This window comes from Gouania willdenowi, chromosome 19 (assembly GCF_900634775.1).
Source record: "Gouania willdenowi chromosome 19, fGouWil2.1, whole genome shotgun sequence".
NCBI lineage: Eukaryota > Metazoa > Chordata > Actinopteri > Blenniiformes > Gobiesocidae > Gouania > Gouania willdenowi.
The window spans coordinates 21,102,127-21,117,406 of record NC_041062.1 but is presented as its reverse complement, the minus strand read 5'-3'; the positions used below and the strand labels follow the sequence as shown (position 1 = coordinate 21,117,406).

Genomic DNA, 15,280 nt, shown 5'->3' with positions numbered 1-15,280 from the left:
TAGTTGCGTTTTAAATGAATTATATGTTGGAGTGTCCCTATTATTTACAGGTAATACATTCCAGTAACAGGCAGCTTGACATGCAAAGAACGACTGGCCAAATGCACTCTTTCTCACCTGGATTGTGCACTCTCCTCTAACTGCACCCTTTGTGTTACCCTGAGTCTTTCTAATATTTACTAATTGATTAGGTGGAGGAGAGGACAGACCATGGGTGATTTAAAGAAGAAAAAATAATAATAAAAATAAATATTTACATACTTTAACATAGGGGTGTCCTGATCTGATATCGGTCTGATATTAGTCTGAAAACGAATATAATAACTAATTATTATGTTTTATTAAAGAGAAGAAAAATTAAAATTAAAAAGAAAAAAAGTATGTATGATTCATGCTGATATCCGATCAATTTCGGCTGAAGACTGCAATATTGGTATCATATCGAAATTGAAAAAGTTGTATCGGGACATCTCCTACTTTAACATATTTTCCCAATTGAAAGGTTAGTGTTTTTGGAGAACAACACAGTGGTGGTAGCGCACTGGTTTCCTGTCTAGTAGGGATGTCCCGATACAACTTTTTCACTTCCGATACGATTCCGATATTGCAGCCTTGCGTATTGGCCGATACCAATATTGATCCGATACAATATCAGCACAAATCATACATACTTTTATTAATCCCTTTTTTGGAGTGTGGAATGTTAGAAAAGGCTTGATCAAGTGATGTTACTCAAACAAAGAACAATAGTCAGCAACAGTAGATTACTTTGTTGGACTGTGAACCACAGTCACCTATGGATAGAAGTGCTGGAGCGGAACATTTATTGGAGAACTTATTTCGGTGATTTTGGATGCAGTACGATAAAATCCGATATTCGTTTTCTGGCTGATATTGGACCGATATCCAATATTGGATCGGGACTAGGGATGGGCGATATGACGAAACAAATTATCCCGATCATTTCTGATGTTTATCACGATAACGATAAACATCACTATAAATAAAAAAAAAACCCATAAATAAATAAAACAATTTCCAACTTTAGGTGTAAACAGGTTCCTTACAAACACAAATAAATGTGAATACATCCACACTAGACACATTAAAAAAGGCTACAATAGCTGCTGACTCATTTGTGCATGTGTATCACTCTGTTAGTGTTATTGTATGTAATTCATTTATTTCCTCACTTGAAATAAAATTATTCTTAAAAAAAGCCCATGAAAAGCACAAATAACTCCAATAATGTTTTTACTGTTGATTAATCTTGTTTATTTCATATTTGATAATGAGTTACATAAAGTTATGTTTGTTAAATTTCTCTTTGATTTCCTATAATTAAACCAGATCAAGCTGATGATTTAATTATTCAGTATATTTTGGTGTAATAATCTCAATAGTTACATTAGTCTAATCATTAGACCAGCTTTGTCTGTGAACATTTTAAATATTATGAAAAAAATATTGCGTTTCACAAGTTGGGACGAATGAGTAGTGCCATTGCTATTTATGCTTTATTTATTTCTCACAACGTGTGACATGTTTAGCTTTTATCCTTTCATACAAGTGTTAAATCTGACCATAAACAAATCGGTGGCTTTATGACAGTAAGACGTGTACTTTTTACTTGGTCTATTTCTTATATGGAGTGGTTAGCGTTAGCTCTTAGCCCAGTCTGCGTGTCGGTGGTTAGCTTACCATTGTTAGCTTTAGTTGAGTTTCCAGTTCATAATCGTTGCTGCGGGTTCATCTCTGTACCCGTGTTTGTGGAACTTTGGGTGGATCTGACGGATGAACTTGAATTGGTTCCCTTTGTTGGATGGTTATCTGGTCTTAACCAAGTAACGGTCCATGATGTATCGCAGCACGGCAGCTTCAGGTAGCGGAGGCGAACACCTCACACACAGACAGACGGTGGTGTGTAAGGGGGCGGTGGCGGTGCACAACTAGCAGAGCTTCCGTAAACGGCGTTCCGCTCCAGAGAATAATAAGTTGTTGACAACAAATAGGGGCAGTTTTGGCTAGTGGAACACGTTTTTTTGCGGCATTCTTGGCTAAATTGAGGGACAAATGGCCCGTGGCCCTCGCTTATTTCCGACAAGGGAATTTATCGTTTATATATCGTGGGATGACATATTCTTACCAGTGAGAATGTTTTTGATGATGAATCGTACATGATAAAATATCGCACATTCCTAATCGGGACACCCCTACTGTCTAGCACCTTGACAGTTTGTTAAGGAACTCCCAACGACTTTAAGAGTTTACATTAAACCTGGATTTTAAGCAGTATTTCATGTGCAACATTACCATTGCATGCATGAAAACCTTTTCAGCTTCTATGGACAGTTGTGGATTGTGGTTTTCTGAAGCGGAAATTTGACAGACTTAATTTTACTCTATTAGGTACTTTCCTTATTTATGTTTTAAAAGTACATTTATGACCAAGCTAGACCCCAAGATATTTACATTCAGACACAACTTTTATTCTTTCATGTTCCACATAAATGTTTGGCTCTTCACTGGTTTTGATTTAAGTAACAGCTATTTTTGTCATAGGTTTAACCTCATTACCTCCACAACCTGCAAGGTTAGCTACAGCATTTTTAAGGTACTTATTTACAAAGTGTTTTGTTTACTACATCTTGTTCAAGACTAGGGCTGCAACTAATGACTATTTTAGTAGTCGACTACAATTATTTGCTCTATGTTGCTACAATCTTTTAAATTTGGCTTGGGACAGGTACACTTTTTTTATTGTGTCAAGGGTGAAATGTTCCCAGACAAGGGATGGGTGATATAGACTTAAAATGTATTCCAATAATTTCTGGTATTTATCACAGAAACGATAAAAATTACAATCAATAAATACATAAAATCATTCCCAACTTAAAGTGTAAACAGGTTCCTTACAAACACAAATTAAATCGAATACTGAATGGCAGCCTCAGGTAGACTGTGACGAGCAGCGTCTGTGTGTGTGAGGGGCGATGGGGCGGCAGCACCGCGGAGCTCCCGGTAACAGCGCTCCAGGGAATAATAAGTTGTTTACAAAAGACTTGGAGGCAATTTTGGACCGTGGAACAAGGTTTTTAGGACCATTCTTAGCTAAATTGAAGGCGTAACATGCATACAGCTCTGAGCAAAGATATATAGAAGGTGAGATGAGATACTCCTCATGAAAAACAATGTTCAGCTCCGTTCACAGCTTGATAGACGGGTGATGATGTAACCGACAATTGTCGACTATTATATTTGTCGATGACTAATTCTATCGATTTTTGTCGACAAAGTTGACTAATCGTTGCACACCACTCACACTTTTAAGTTTGTATGCTTTCTTTTTTTCTTTTTTCATTGTGATCACAATGATGTTCTATGTTGAAAATATACTATGCATTGTCAAATGCATGTTTAATGTGTAATTGTTTTAATTTGTTTCTGTAAAACATGCTGTTGGAGTACAACAGGGTAACTTTGTGTGAAGATTTAAGCCTGTAGAAAAGCAGTCCAAAATATACTGTATGTGCTTAAAAATAGAAAAATAATTGTGACGAGTCAACTAATCGAAAAAATAATTGATAGATTACTCGACATTGACAACAAAAGTAATGGTTAGTTGCAGTTCTATTTAATGACACTGACCAACGTGTTTGTGTATGAGGTGGGTGGTGGACATAAGCTGTGGAAAGAATAAGATGAAAGTGAGTGAGCTACATTACTGCTTGGATAATGTACCCTTGTTATAAGACGTGCAGTGAGACAGTATTACTGTAAGGTGGGCGGTAATACTCCTTGCCTTGGTTGCCAACCACACAGAAGAAGAAGAAGTATTACTGTAAGGAGCAGCACACAGTGTTCTATCCGTGATGAAGTTTAAAGATCACACTGTTAGTGCAGTAAGTGCACTAAGACCAGCATAAACAGGATGGTTACATGGAAAGGCTCATTCAGACTGTTACTGACATCGGCAACGGTTACATGATGTTTTTTTAATTCAGAATTTAAGTGTTCTGCTTCATGTTTACATGGAAATAGTAATTCCGAATTGAGGTTTACATGGAAAACAGGTTTATTCGGCTTTATTCAATGCTACCTTAGTTCTGGGAGTTGGGAAGGATTCTGATTGGACAGGGGCCGAACGTGACATATCACGTTTATCAGGAAAAAACACACAACAAACCTTTTATTTCCAGAAGACCACATAATAAGAACTATTTTCACTTTTATTTTGATTATAGTTTTGAAGCAGCAGCTGGACAGTAACACACGGTTTCACGTCCACTGAGCAGGAGAAGGAGATGGAACTAATCGGCGGTAAACAAAGCCCAGTAAAACACTGGAAAACAATAACCGGGAATACATATTTGCTCCCTGGTAACGACAGTAGCTCTAACAACTGGTACAATGATAAACTTGGTGATATTAGAACCTATGCGTGCAGTACAGGGCCTCATTTACTCTGTCTTTGGTATGTCTCTGAAATGTTTCCGGATGTTGAAGTCTGTGTCCATGTGAATTTCCATATGTTTATGCTGCCATTCTTCCACTCTTCATTATATCCATATCTTCTAAGGCTTTTATTCAATAATATTCTTGGCTCGAGTCCAGGCGGCCATCTTGGATTATTTCGTCACCCGTGCATCATCACAACTGGAGCATGAGCAGAACTTCCGGATTCAACTTAAAGCGGAATTAGGTGTTTACACAATCGAGGAGTTGATGTAATTCGGAAATAAAATTTAAATAAACCAGCCCCCTAATTCGGATTTCAGTTTAAATCCAAACTACCATTTTCATTCCAAATTAAGTGTTTACAAGGTCAATTTAAAGAGGATTTTACTTTTATTCTTATTTAAAGGGTCATTAAAGCTCCCATGTAAAAGTGGCTATTGACATAAATGCACTAGCATGCACTAATGAGAGAGAAAGAGAAGGAGATCGCTTTGCTTGACCTCTGTGTGTGAGGGGAGGAGTTTATTAGCTGTCACAGATCCAATGTAAATGAGCAACATAGTACCTCAACAATGTTAACTCTAGACTTTTGTACACAGCCATGTTCCCACTGAAACTGAATGTTTTTTTTTTAAATGTTATGAACAAGGTTTTTGTAAATTAACTTGTACTATAACCATTGCATATCCATATCCATATTTAACTACTATTCACATCCCAAAACCTTTATGTAATGGCTTTTAAATGTAATTTATACATTCATCCAAACATTGTCCATCTGTTTGTGGTCGGGCCCCTCAATCAAACTTTACAATCAAACGTGGCCCATGAGTCAGAAGGTTGATCCGCCCTTGGCCTGTAATGAGAGCTGATGCTAACAGTGTCGGATGCTACACAATTTTAGGGCCGTCAATTTTTTTTCCAAATTCCGTTTCAGGGTTTATCGATTTGTTTTTTTCCATTTCAGGGTGCCCATTTTTGTTTTATTTCCATTTAATCAGATTTCCCTAACTTGATGTCATTACTGACATACGGAATGTCTCAAAATTGCACAGGAAATCTTAAGGGATTAGGTAAATTAAATCTTGGAAAAATAATTTTTTTCAGTGCTTCAGAAATCTAAATGGTATGCTAGAATTTTGCCAGATTTTGTAGCATGAGATTTTCAATTCAATTAATCTGCAACTTTGTTCATATAGTGCCAAATACAAGTCATTTAATTGCATTCATCACAAAATACAGAGTTATGCTTTAAAGAAAAATCCAACAAAGAAGATTTCCACATCATCAAGCATTAGTAAAGATGAAGTGAATAAAGTCTTTTTCTCAGAAAGCCAAAGGGAGAATCATGGAAAATCAAAGGCCTTAGACTTGGAGGTGTAGCATCCTTTTTGTTCTTTCTGTGATGCTCTGCCTCTTAGCTTCATGCAGGCATATGTCCATGTTCACTTTGCTCTCCATGGCCTTGAGTTGCTATAGCAACCTACTCTGCAGATACTGAATTTTTCCTGTGCTATGATGGGTATTTCATTTCTCAGAAAATATTCACTGTTCTCTACAAGCAGCACATCTATTTGTCTGTTTTTTTCTTTAAAAGTTTTATTTATGTGACACATTGTGAACACATTGTTGATCATAAAGACCAAAGCCTGGTCTTAATAAGGACCTACATCAAATTAAATATACACAATATTATACATTGATCTAATTCAAATATAGAAACAGGCTTGGTTTGTTTACTACTTAGCTAAAGCAATATTATATATTAACTGTGGTTCAATATACAGCTTGAGATTTTGACTGTTTCTAACTATATTAATATATAATACATTTTAGTTTTTCGTGATTTTTAATTTTTTTCTTAAATTAAACTATTGGATGTTATCCTAATATGACATTTTCCTCTGTCACAAAGCTTTCAGTAAGTTATTTTATTAAGTTAACTTATCGTATAAACATGGGGGGCCAAGAGGGGAAAATGCCCCCTGTTTTTAGTGTCCTGCTAATCAGACTATACATTATATATTGCCTTCGTGAGCTTTTCTGTGTTATAATACAGAATGTAATATATGCACAACCATAATGATCGTTAGAAATGAACAAACCAGACACACTAACAACTGCTGTGCAATTTCCATTTTGTAGAGCAGATATTGCTTTCCATTTTGTAGTGTTTAACATATGGTATTCCCTGCTGTGTGCCACTATGTCGCTTTGTTTGTTAAATATTGTGCTCAAAGCTGTCACATGACACTCATCTGTATCAAACAGGTTCAACCGTCATGGCTCTCTGCCTTTGTCTCATGGTGTTTGACACACGAGTCTAGAATAATCACAGCTCAATGCTCAGAACAGTATTAAGTTGCTGCAATTTTACTGAGTGATGAGGTTCAATGAAAGATTTCAGTGCAAAATGCTCATCAGTTTGCATTTGTAATCCCCTTTGAACAACTTGATATTAACTTGCTGTTGATGCGTAGTTCAGATTTTTTTGGAGCCACACGTCAGGCTGTGGTGTAGGAGTCTGTGTCAATGTACAGGGCTACATGCAGCTGTGATCGCGTACACGTCGCTGTGATCTCATATGCATAGCTGCAATCGATTGTGTATGCGTAGCTGTGATCGCGCACACCTAGCTTTTGACAAAACTTAATCCAAAGATTGACTTCTAGCCATGTAAGATTCTATTAAACTTTTGATGGGATCCGGATCAATATACTGATTCTGGATTAGTGTGAAAATTGGAAAAATTCCTATTTCTCATCATTAGAAAAGTTTTAAAAATTCATATCTCTATTCATAATGGACCAATCTTTATGAAAATTTAGTCAGTTACATCATTTTGTTTGTTCAATAATGCCACAGAGTTTTACCCAGATCTGATCTGGATTGAACATTACATCACATTTTTTGAAAAGTGTGAATGATCATAGTGCTATGATCACAGGGTTCTTGCCGGAGCTTTTGAGAGCCAGGGCCCCCGACATTGTAATTTGGCTCCCCTATGGAGCAATGGCGCCCCCCTATACTCCGTTTTTGGCAAAGTAGGGGGGATTTTCTGTTGTTTTTTCCTTTTTTAATTGGTACGTTATAATAATTGTTGCACACTTGGACACAAAAGAGACTTCCAGCCGTACACGGCTTTTTAATCTGAATAACCCAGAAACACATACATCAACTGCACAGTCTATTTAATACAGGCGATCTGCTCGGATGCCCCTGTCTTTACCAGAGGATCCAGAGGACCCTTGCCGCCACTTAGCTGTCCCTGATGCTACCTGTGTACATCATCTGCTTGGTAACCGTAATTACCGTCCAATATAAACAGTGTAGCTTCAACCAGACGTAGTGTGTAGCCCACCTGTAGCTGCTCGTCATGTTTATAACTCACGGATCATTCTACATGAGCAACATGTTCGGGCTTAAAGAGACATCAGCTTCATTCTGGTTGGACGGGATTGTGTTATGTTTTTTTGGGCGGGGTCTTCTTTTTTCGGCCAGATTAAAGCTCTACTGTGTGCATTCTCTGTGCGCGGCGTGTGTGAAAAGTAAGTCAAAGTATGACTTAATAAAATAAATAAAATAAACTCTAACAACTTTTATCATGACCCTTCACCAATTCAACAAATAACTTTTAGCTTTAAAGTAAGGCTGGAACAAAAAAAAACCCATTTTTAGCTTTACTTCACTAAATTTGACTCAGAATTATAAATTTCAAACTTTTCCGCACCATTGACACTCATTCGTGCCACTCGCGATCCCCATATGCTGTGAAAAATTCCTTGTGAGAACCCTGGATCAGAATCATTGATCCAGATAACTGACAATATCTGGGAAGAAAGGAGATTAGGATCTTAGCAGAGGTTTGAATCTGAGTGAACGTGTGAGCACTTGACTTAGGTAAAGAACACAAGAGCCACGTATCTGTATTAAATGTCAGTCACAGATGGAGGTTACCCTTTTGTGTGTGCTCTGAACTATTGGATGGATAGAGGAGAGCAAATCACGTGACGTGACGTGACGTGACGTGACGTGACGTGACGTGACGTGTGTGTGTGTGTGTGTGTGTGTGTGTGTGTGTGTGTGTGTGTGTGTGTGTGTGTGTGTGTGTGTGTGTGTGTGTGTGTGTGTGTGTGTGTGTGTGTGTGTGTGTGTGTGTGTGTGTGTGTGTGTGTGTGTGTGTGTGTGTGTGTGTGTGTGTGTGTGTGTGTGTGTGTGTGTGTGTGTGTGTGTGCGCGCGCGCGTGCGTGCGTGCGTGCGGTTGTTGGTTGGGGACAGTGTCCTGGGATGACTGCTGCTGATGCAACTAAAAGGACAAAAGAGATTGACATGAACGATGGCCTGAAGTCAAAGAGATAAATGAGGAATACGCGGACAGACTGCAGGCACGGCTCTCGCCCTTGGTTGTGTCTGCTGGCTCTGAGCAATCACTCAGTCGACTGCAGTGCTACATTATGGGAGAGGAGGTGGGTGGGAGGATGAATGAGGAGACATGTACTCGTTGATCCCTGTTCTCACATGCCTGTGGGGGGAGGGGTGACTTACATAGGATGGAGGGAAAAACATATGAGCAACAGAGGTAAAAAAAAAAAAAAAAAAAAAGAAAAGACTCACTGAAAACCACTGGGAAGCCTTTGTTTCCTCACAGCACTGAAGCCACTTCTGAATGAATGTATTTCATTATTTTTATGATTTTCATGTTCTTCTTGCTCCCCTTTTTATAATAAGAATTCAGTGGGAGTTATGTGAAGAATCTACAAAATGATCTGTGTGCAGCGATGTTTGACTGCTTCCTCTTTGTGTCCAACATGTTATTAAGGATTGTAAGTGTATCATTGTCTGCATCGCTGACACTGAGTCTTGTTACTCTTTTTCATTACAGTAAAACCAAGCTAACTACATCTCTGTGTTTTGCGTCATCTATCTCATGTTTAGAAGCCTGTACAGTTTCTACACACACTGTACCAATATAGAAATCCTGTTTGTCCTGAATCCAGCTCTCAGTCCAGGTTGTGCTCGTTCCGCAGGTCTCTGTAAACGCCTTCACAGCTATCGGTTTTCCCTTAGTTCATCCTTTGTTCTTTAGCCATCAGACATTATTCATGATGTTAGAGGGAACAATGCAGTTACAACTACAGGGACTTTACCTTCCACTCTCCCATTTTGGCAGTAGTTATATTTTTACTGCAGCAAGATGTTATACTAGCAACCAGGGTTGCTGTCAATTATAATTGTAATTGCATAATTGATAATCAATTACAATTATGGTGGTTGTTATTGAGTGAAGGTAAATAACTTTCTAATTGTAATTGCCATTAAAATTCTATAAAAAATGTCAATTATAATTTAACCTAAAACTGGGGAATCATGTTACAGCTCTATGTACAGTTCAACACATACAGGTATGTAGTTAATTATTAAAATATGTTTCATATCAAGCTTCCCCACATTTTACCATTAAAAATAAATTGAAATCCAGATGTATACCGACCCAAAAAAAGGCTCAAATATCTATATTTTCATTGATTAGGAAGCATAACAAGATAACCAATAGATGATAGATATTTGTTTTTAGTGTATTTTACAGCTGATTTAGGACCCATTATCATAAGAGATGCTAACAGAAAGCTAACACAAGAGGAAGGTTAACTTTTATTAGGTTATTTATTAAATTAATTGTCATTAATTGTAATTGAACTTTAGTAATTGAGAATGTATTTGTAATTGACTTTATAAGGATAAAAATTATTGTAATTTAATTGTAATTGGAAAAAATGTTGGTCAAGGTAATCGTAATAGAGTTGTAATTGAACATAGGTAACTGAAAATGTAAATATATAATTGACCCCAACCCTTTCTAGCAACCAACTCAAAGTTTAGTGTCATGGACGTTAAAACGTCTTGACAAAGACATAAGAACACAACCTTTCACTGGTTGCAATGTTCAACGTTCCATTGAAAATACGAGTCTTTTGAGTCATTAGCAATAAAATATTTAACCGTGTTAAAGAAATTGTGAATGAATTATTAGTTATTCAGTTGACCTGTCTAGCTTAACAAATGTATTACACCTTATTTGTAAATACTTCAGTATGGAGTCAAGTGATGATGTTTGCTAAGCAACAGGAAGGTGGTGTTGATGATTTTTTTTCTCTATATAAACACGGTAAATCTGTGTTTATTGTTGTTGTTTTTTCAGGCTAATATTTGGATGAAAACTGAGTGTTCCTTTTTGTGCTTTGTCTACAGGTGTATGTGGAATTTGATGACCAGGAGTGGGAGAAGAGAGAATGGGTCAAGGTCTATGAGGATTTTCAGCTGTTTCTCCTGGAGCATCGGCTGGTTTGGGCCAAGAGAAAGGAGGGCACAATAACAGCAACAACAACAGTGGGGGGATCAGGAAGCCTGCTGCAGGGATCTAAGGCCAAGCACATACAGTGGCCTGCACTGGTAAGACCTCTGTGTTCTATTTGTGGACTGGACACAGTCAGCTCTGCTGTTGCTGCTGCTGCATTCCCCTCAATGATCTGTGTTTAGTTCCTGCTGTTTAATTGTAGTGGTCGTAGCGTCAATCCAGTTTCCATCAGTTTGATAAGTTCATACAGGGATAGTTTCCTTCTGCTCTTTGTGTTGCTTATATGGTTTGGCCTGTGTTTGTTGTGGGATAAATGTAATTCAACTTACTGTTGTAAGCTTTTCATTGACCAATGTTGGTATTATTCTGGAAATGTAATAGAGCACATGTGCGTGTGACTTCAGTGGTGGTGTGAATTGTATCTGGCCAACTTAAAGGAAGAAGCGTGTGTTTATTGAAACACAATCAGTGTTAAACCAATGGCAATTACCATTATTAATTTGTGAAATGAATTGAGATTACTTCAGGAGTGTTGTCACACTAATCGGTCTGATGTGGGTTTGAAGCACATCTAGGATTAGTTCACTGTTTGAATAATAATGATGTATGTTCATCAGTGGCTTCTTCTTCTCTTAAAACTACCTTGAAATATTAGTAAGGGAGATACTGTTTAATGGAAATGCTTTTCTTTTCTTTAAAGTAAAATCATCAGCAGAAGTGAATTGAAGGTTTTACGAGATGAAATAGAATTGAAAATTGAAATTGAAAGTAAGTTCGTTTTCACCATTTTTCATCACCAAATTTAACCCAGAATTGTATTTCTGGTAAGGCTTCATTGAGTCAAAAATATCAAGACTAATATTGTATATCGCCATTTGGAGAAAACATTGAGATATGAGTTTTAGTCCATATCGCCCAGCCCTAGACTTAAGTATTTGGTGCTTCATCTGCTTCGATCCTGGTGCTTACAGTGGCTGTATAATGACTGCTTCATGTTCATCCAATCACATATCAGCTTCGGAAATCCCGCCCCCAAAGTCCCATGTCTTTGAGAAAGTAATACTTCCCAATCAGATTCAATCCTCGGCCCTAGAGATGTAACGATTAATCGTAAGGCAGTTAAAAAGTACCACGGTTCACATCGATGCTCTGAAAATTGAATCGCAGTACTTTTTTTAACCAGCAGAGGGCGCTATATATTAATCCTTCCAGAAGCGGACGTGACGGGCGGAATCTGCTACTATTTTCTTTCTGGCCGCCATTTACTGTTAAACATGCTCATAAATGATTCTTTACTCCTTTAGCACCGAAAGAATATCTGTAATATTACGTGAATATCTGTAAAAGTCAGGTTTTTCTATTAACTCTGTCTGCTAGCATAGCTTCTCTTCTTCACTGGTGGAATAACTGCATGCCAACCGACCACTGGGTTACCAGCGCCCTCTGCTGGTCTAAACAAATATCTGACGTAAATACAGTAAAATGACTGTTTTTTTTTGTTTTTTTAAAGTCCAATTGTTAAGGCACAAAATACATTTTCAGTTGCACTTTTAAAAAGAAAAAGAACTATTACGCAGTTTTGAATTGTTTATTATGGAACCAGAATTTTAATTAATAGGCTTCTTCATTTGTATTATTCCTTTATTTATTTCATTCAAGATTTAGTTAAATTGCATCATTTTGAATAGTTTATCAAGGGATTCTTTTGACAATGAAAAATAAAAGGAAAATAGTATAGTATTTTCCCCCAAAAAATAAAGGACTATTTTTCAGTCATTTGTCCACATTCCCATTTTGTAAAATAAATCGTGAGAAAATTGTATCGTGAACCCAGTATCGTGAATCGAATCGTATCGGGAGTTGAGTGAATCGTTACATCCCTACTCGGCCCTGATAAATCTACCCAGATTGAAATTTGATTCCATGTGAAAGTTCTCAGTTTGAGGGGTTAATGTCCTCAATGGAAATATGCCTTTAGTCTAATGACCTTAAGCTTACTTGTGGTTTAGTTTAAACTACACTTATGATCAGTTTCAACTGCCTTATTTTGGAAGTGTTACAGATTACAATCAACTTTGGCAGGTGTGTCTTTAAACAAACACCGCTCTGCATAGCAAGCACACGTATGTGCCTACCCTGTCGTTGGTGTGGTAAATTTAGCAGCATCTGTTTAATTAGGAACACACACACGCACGCACACACGTAGACTGCTGGTCTAGTTACTACAGCTATATCAAGGTCAGTGTTCCCTGACCACCATGTCTTTGTCTAGTCCCGATCTGTGAACCGTATGACACTGTTTATATGTATTTGTATGTGTTTTATTTGGAAAAATGTCCACTTATACTTAGGGTTGGGCATTGTTTGGATTTTAACGATTCTGATTCCGAACAGGTCACAGATTTCACAGGATAATTTTTTCATTTGAAAAAGCCTTTACACAAGTCATTTTTATTTATTCACTTAGTTGATAGTTTAATTTGGTTGCTATAGTGTAACTAGGGTATTCAATTAGAAAGGTCCCCAACTGTAACTGTAAAAGTGAAACTTGCTGAAATAGCACTACAAACAAGTTGACAGCAGTCTAAAAAACAAAGAACTACAGCCCAGGTAGATGTGAAACAAAATGAAACAAACTCAAATCCTGGAGCAGTCATGTGACAAATCGACAGTTCTCGTTGAGAAAGATTAAGTTAATTTGTGTCGTCCTGCTCTTGCGCGACTTGCGGCGATGACACGCTGGTGATGACATAATCCAATATGGCGGCGGCCCGAACTCCAGCTGAGATTATTTAATAAGAGCCTTAAAGGACATGGATATAATGAAAAGAGTGGATGGACGGACTCATAAACATGCAAATTTTCACACGGACACACACAGACTTATTAAACACACACAGACCTCGGTAAACGGAACAGGCTTCACCAGACGGCTGGCACTAGGACCCGGAGACGGAGCTATTATATTTACCTGGGAGCAACTGTTTATTCCTGGTGATTGTTTTCCAGAGTTTTACTGGTTGATTAGTTTCTATCTCCCTTCAGCTCCGCAGTCCAAACTGAAACCGTAGCCGCACGCACGCGCGCGCACGCACACGCACACGCACACTCTCACACACACACACACACACACTCGCTTTCTGAACTCACCTTATACAAACCCAGCGTAAACAAACAGAGCAAGCTGTGGGCAGGAATCGGAAAAAAAGAATTGAAATGCAAACATCTTCGTAATGGTTCCACAACCGGATGTTAGGAACCGGTTCCTATTTGGAACCCGTTCTCGGTGCCCAACCCTACTTGTACTTGTGTGTGCATCACTACTGCACTTGATGCATACACACCCGAGCAAACAGGAGGCGCATACACTAGTAAATACACACACTCCCCCACAGGTCTGCAGAGAAATGAGTGAATATGGAAAGGTAATGAAAAAAAGTTAAATTAATAAGGTAAAGGCCAAATTATAAACTGGTTAACGGTATTTGAAAATATTTTTCTTATAAGCATGACTTGGTGTTAACTAAGGATGTCCCGATACAACTTTTTCCCTTCCGATACAAGGCCGATATTGCAGCCTTGCGTATTGGCTGATATCGAGCCGATACGATATCACCAAGAATCACACATGCTTTTATTACTTATTTTGTAGTGTGGAATGTTAGAAAAGGCTTGATCAAGTGATGTTACTGTAGCAGAGAACAATAGTCAACTATTCAAGTTCACTTCAGTTTTGCCTTGTGTATCGGCTGATATCCGATTATCAGCACAAATCATACCTACTTCTATTACTTTTTTTGTAGTGTGGAATGTTAAGAAAAGGCTTGATCAAGTGATGTTACTCAAACAGAGAACAATAGTCAGTAACAGTAGGTTACTTTGTTGGACTGTGAACCACAGTCACTTATGGATAGAAGTGCTGGAGCGGAACATTTTACCGGAGCGCTTACATCAGTGATTTTAGATGCAGTCCGATAAAATCCGATATTTGTTTTCTGGCTGATATCGGACTGATATCCGATATCAATATCGGATCGGGATACTTCTAATTGAAACACCCCTAGTGTTAACTACATTTTTAATTACTGCAGTTAATTGGCTGAGAATGTCCTATTATACTGTCATAAGGAGTGGAAATTGTAGAAATGTATTAAAATCCACTCCAAAGTCACTTTGTGATGAAGAAATGCTGGAGGATTCTGAATACTCACGGCTAAATTGGCAAAACTGTACGTTTCCCTCACTTCTTGGACATTGTGAATGATTTGCTGGCATCAGGGACACTTTTAACAAGCCTGTTGTGCCCTCACCTTTGTTTGCTAATTGCAGCTGAAAACAGTCCCCTCTCAAACACAGTGTTCCTGAACGTTGAGCTGCTGGCATTGGTATTGCAGTATATGAAAAATGTATATCAGAGAAAAAAAAAAGACCACATTTTGATATGAACTGGTATACTGCCCAGCACTA

The 15,280-nt window shown here is 37.9% G+C and overlaps 1 protein-coding gene across 1 annotated transcript in view; it reads left to right on the top strand.

Moving 5' to 3' along the window:
* The window catches only part of jmjd1cb (jumonji domain containing 1Cb), a 144,986-nt gene that overhangs the window by 63,301 nt on the left and 66,405 nt on the right, over positions 1-15,280 (top strand). Inside the window, exon 2 of the mRNA XM_028475532.1 lies at positions 10,708-10,908. Within this exon, the coding sequence (XP_028331333.1) occupies positions 10,708-10,908 (201 nt within the window). The remainder of the gene's footprint in view (positions 1-10,707; positions 10,909-15,280) is intronic.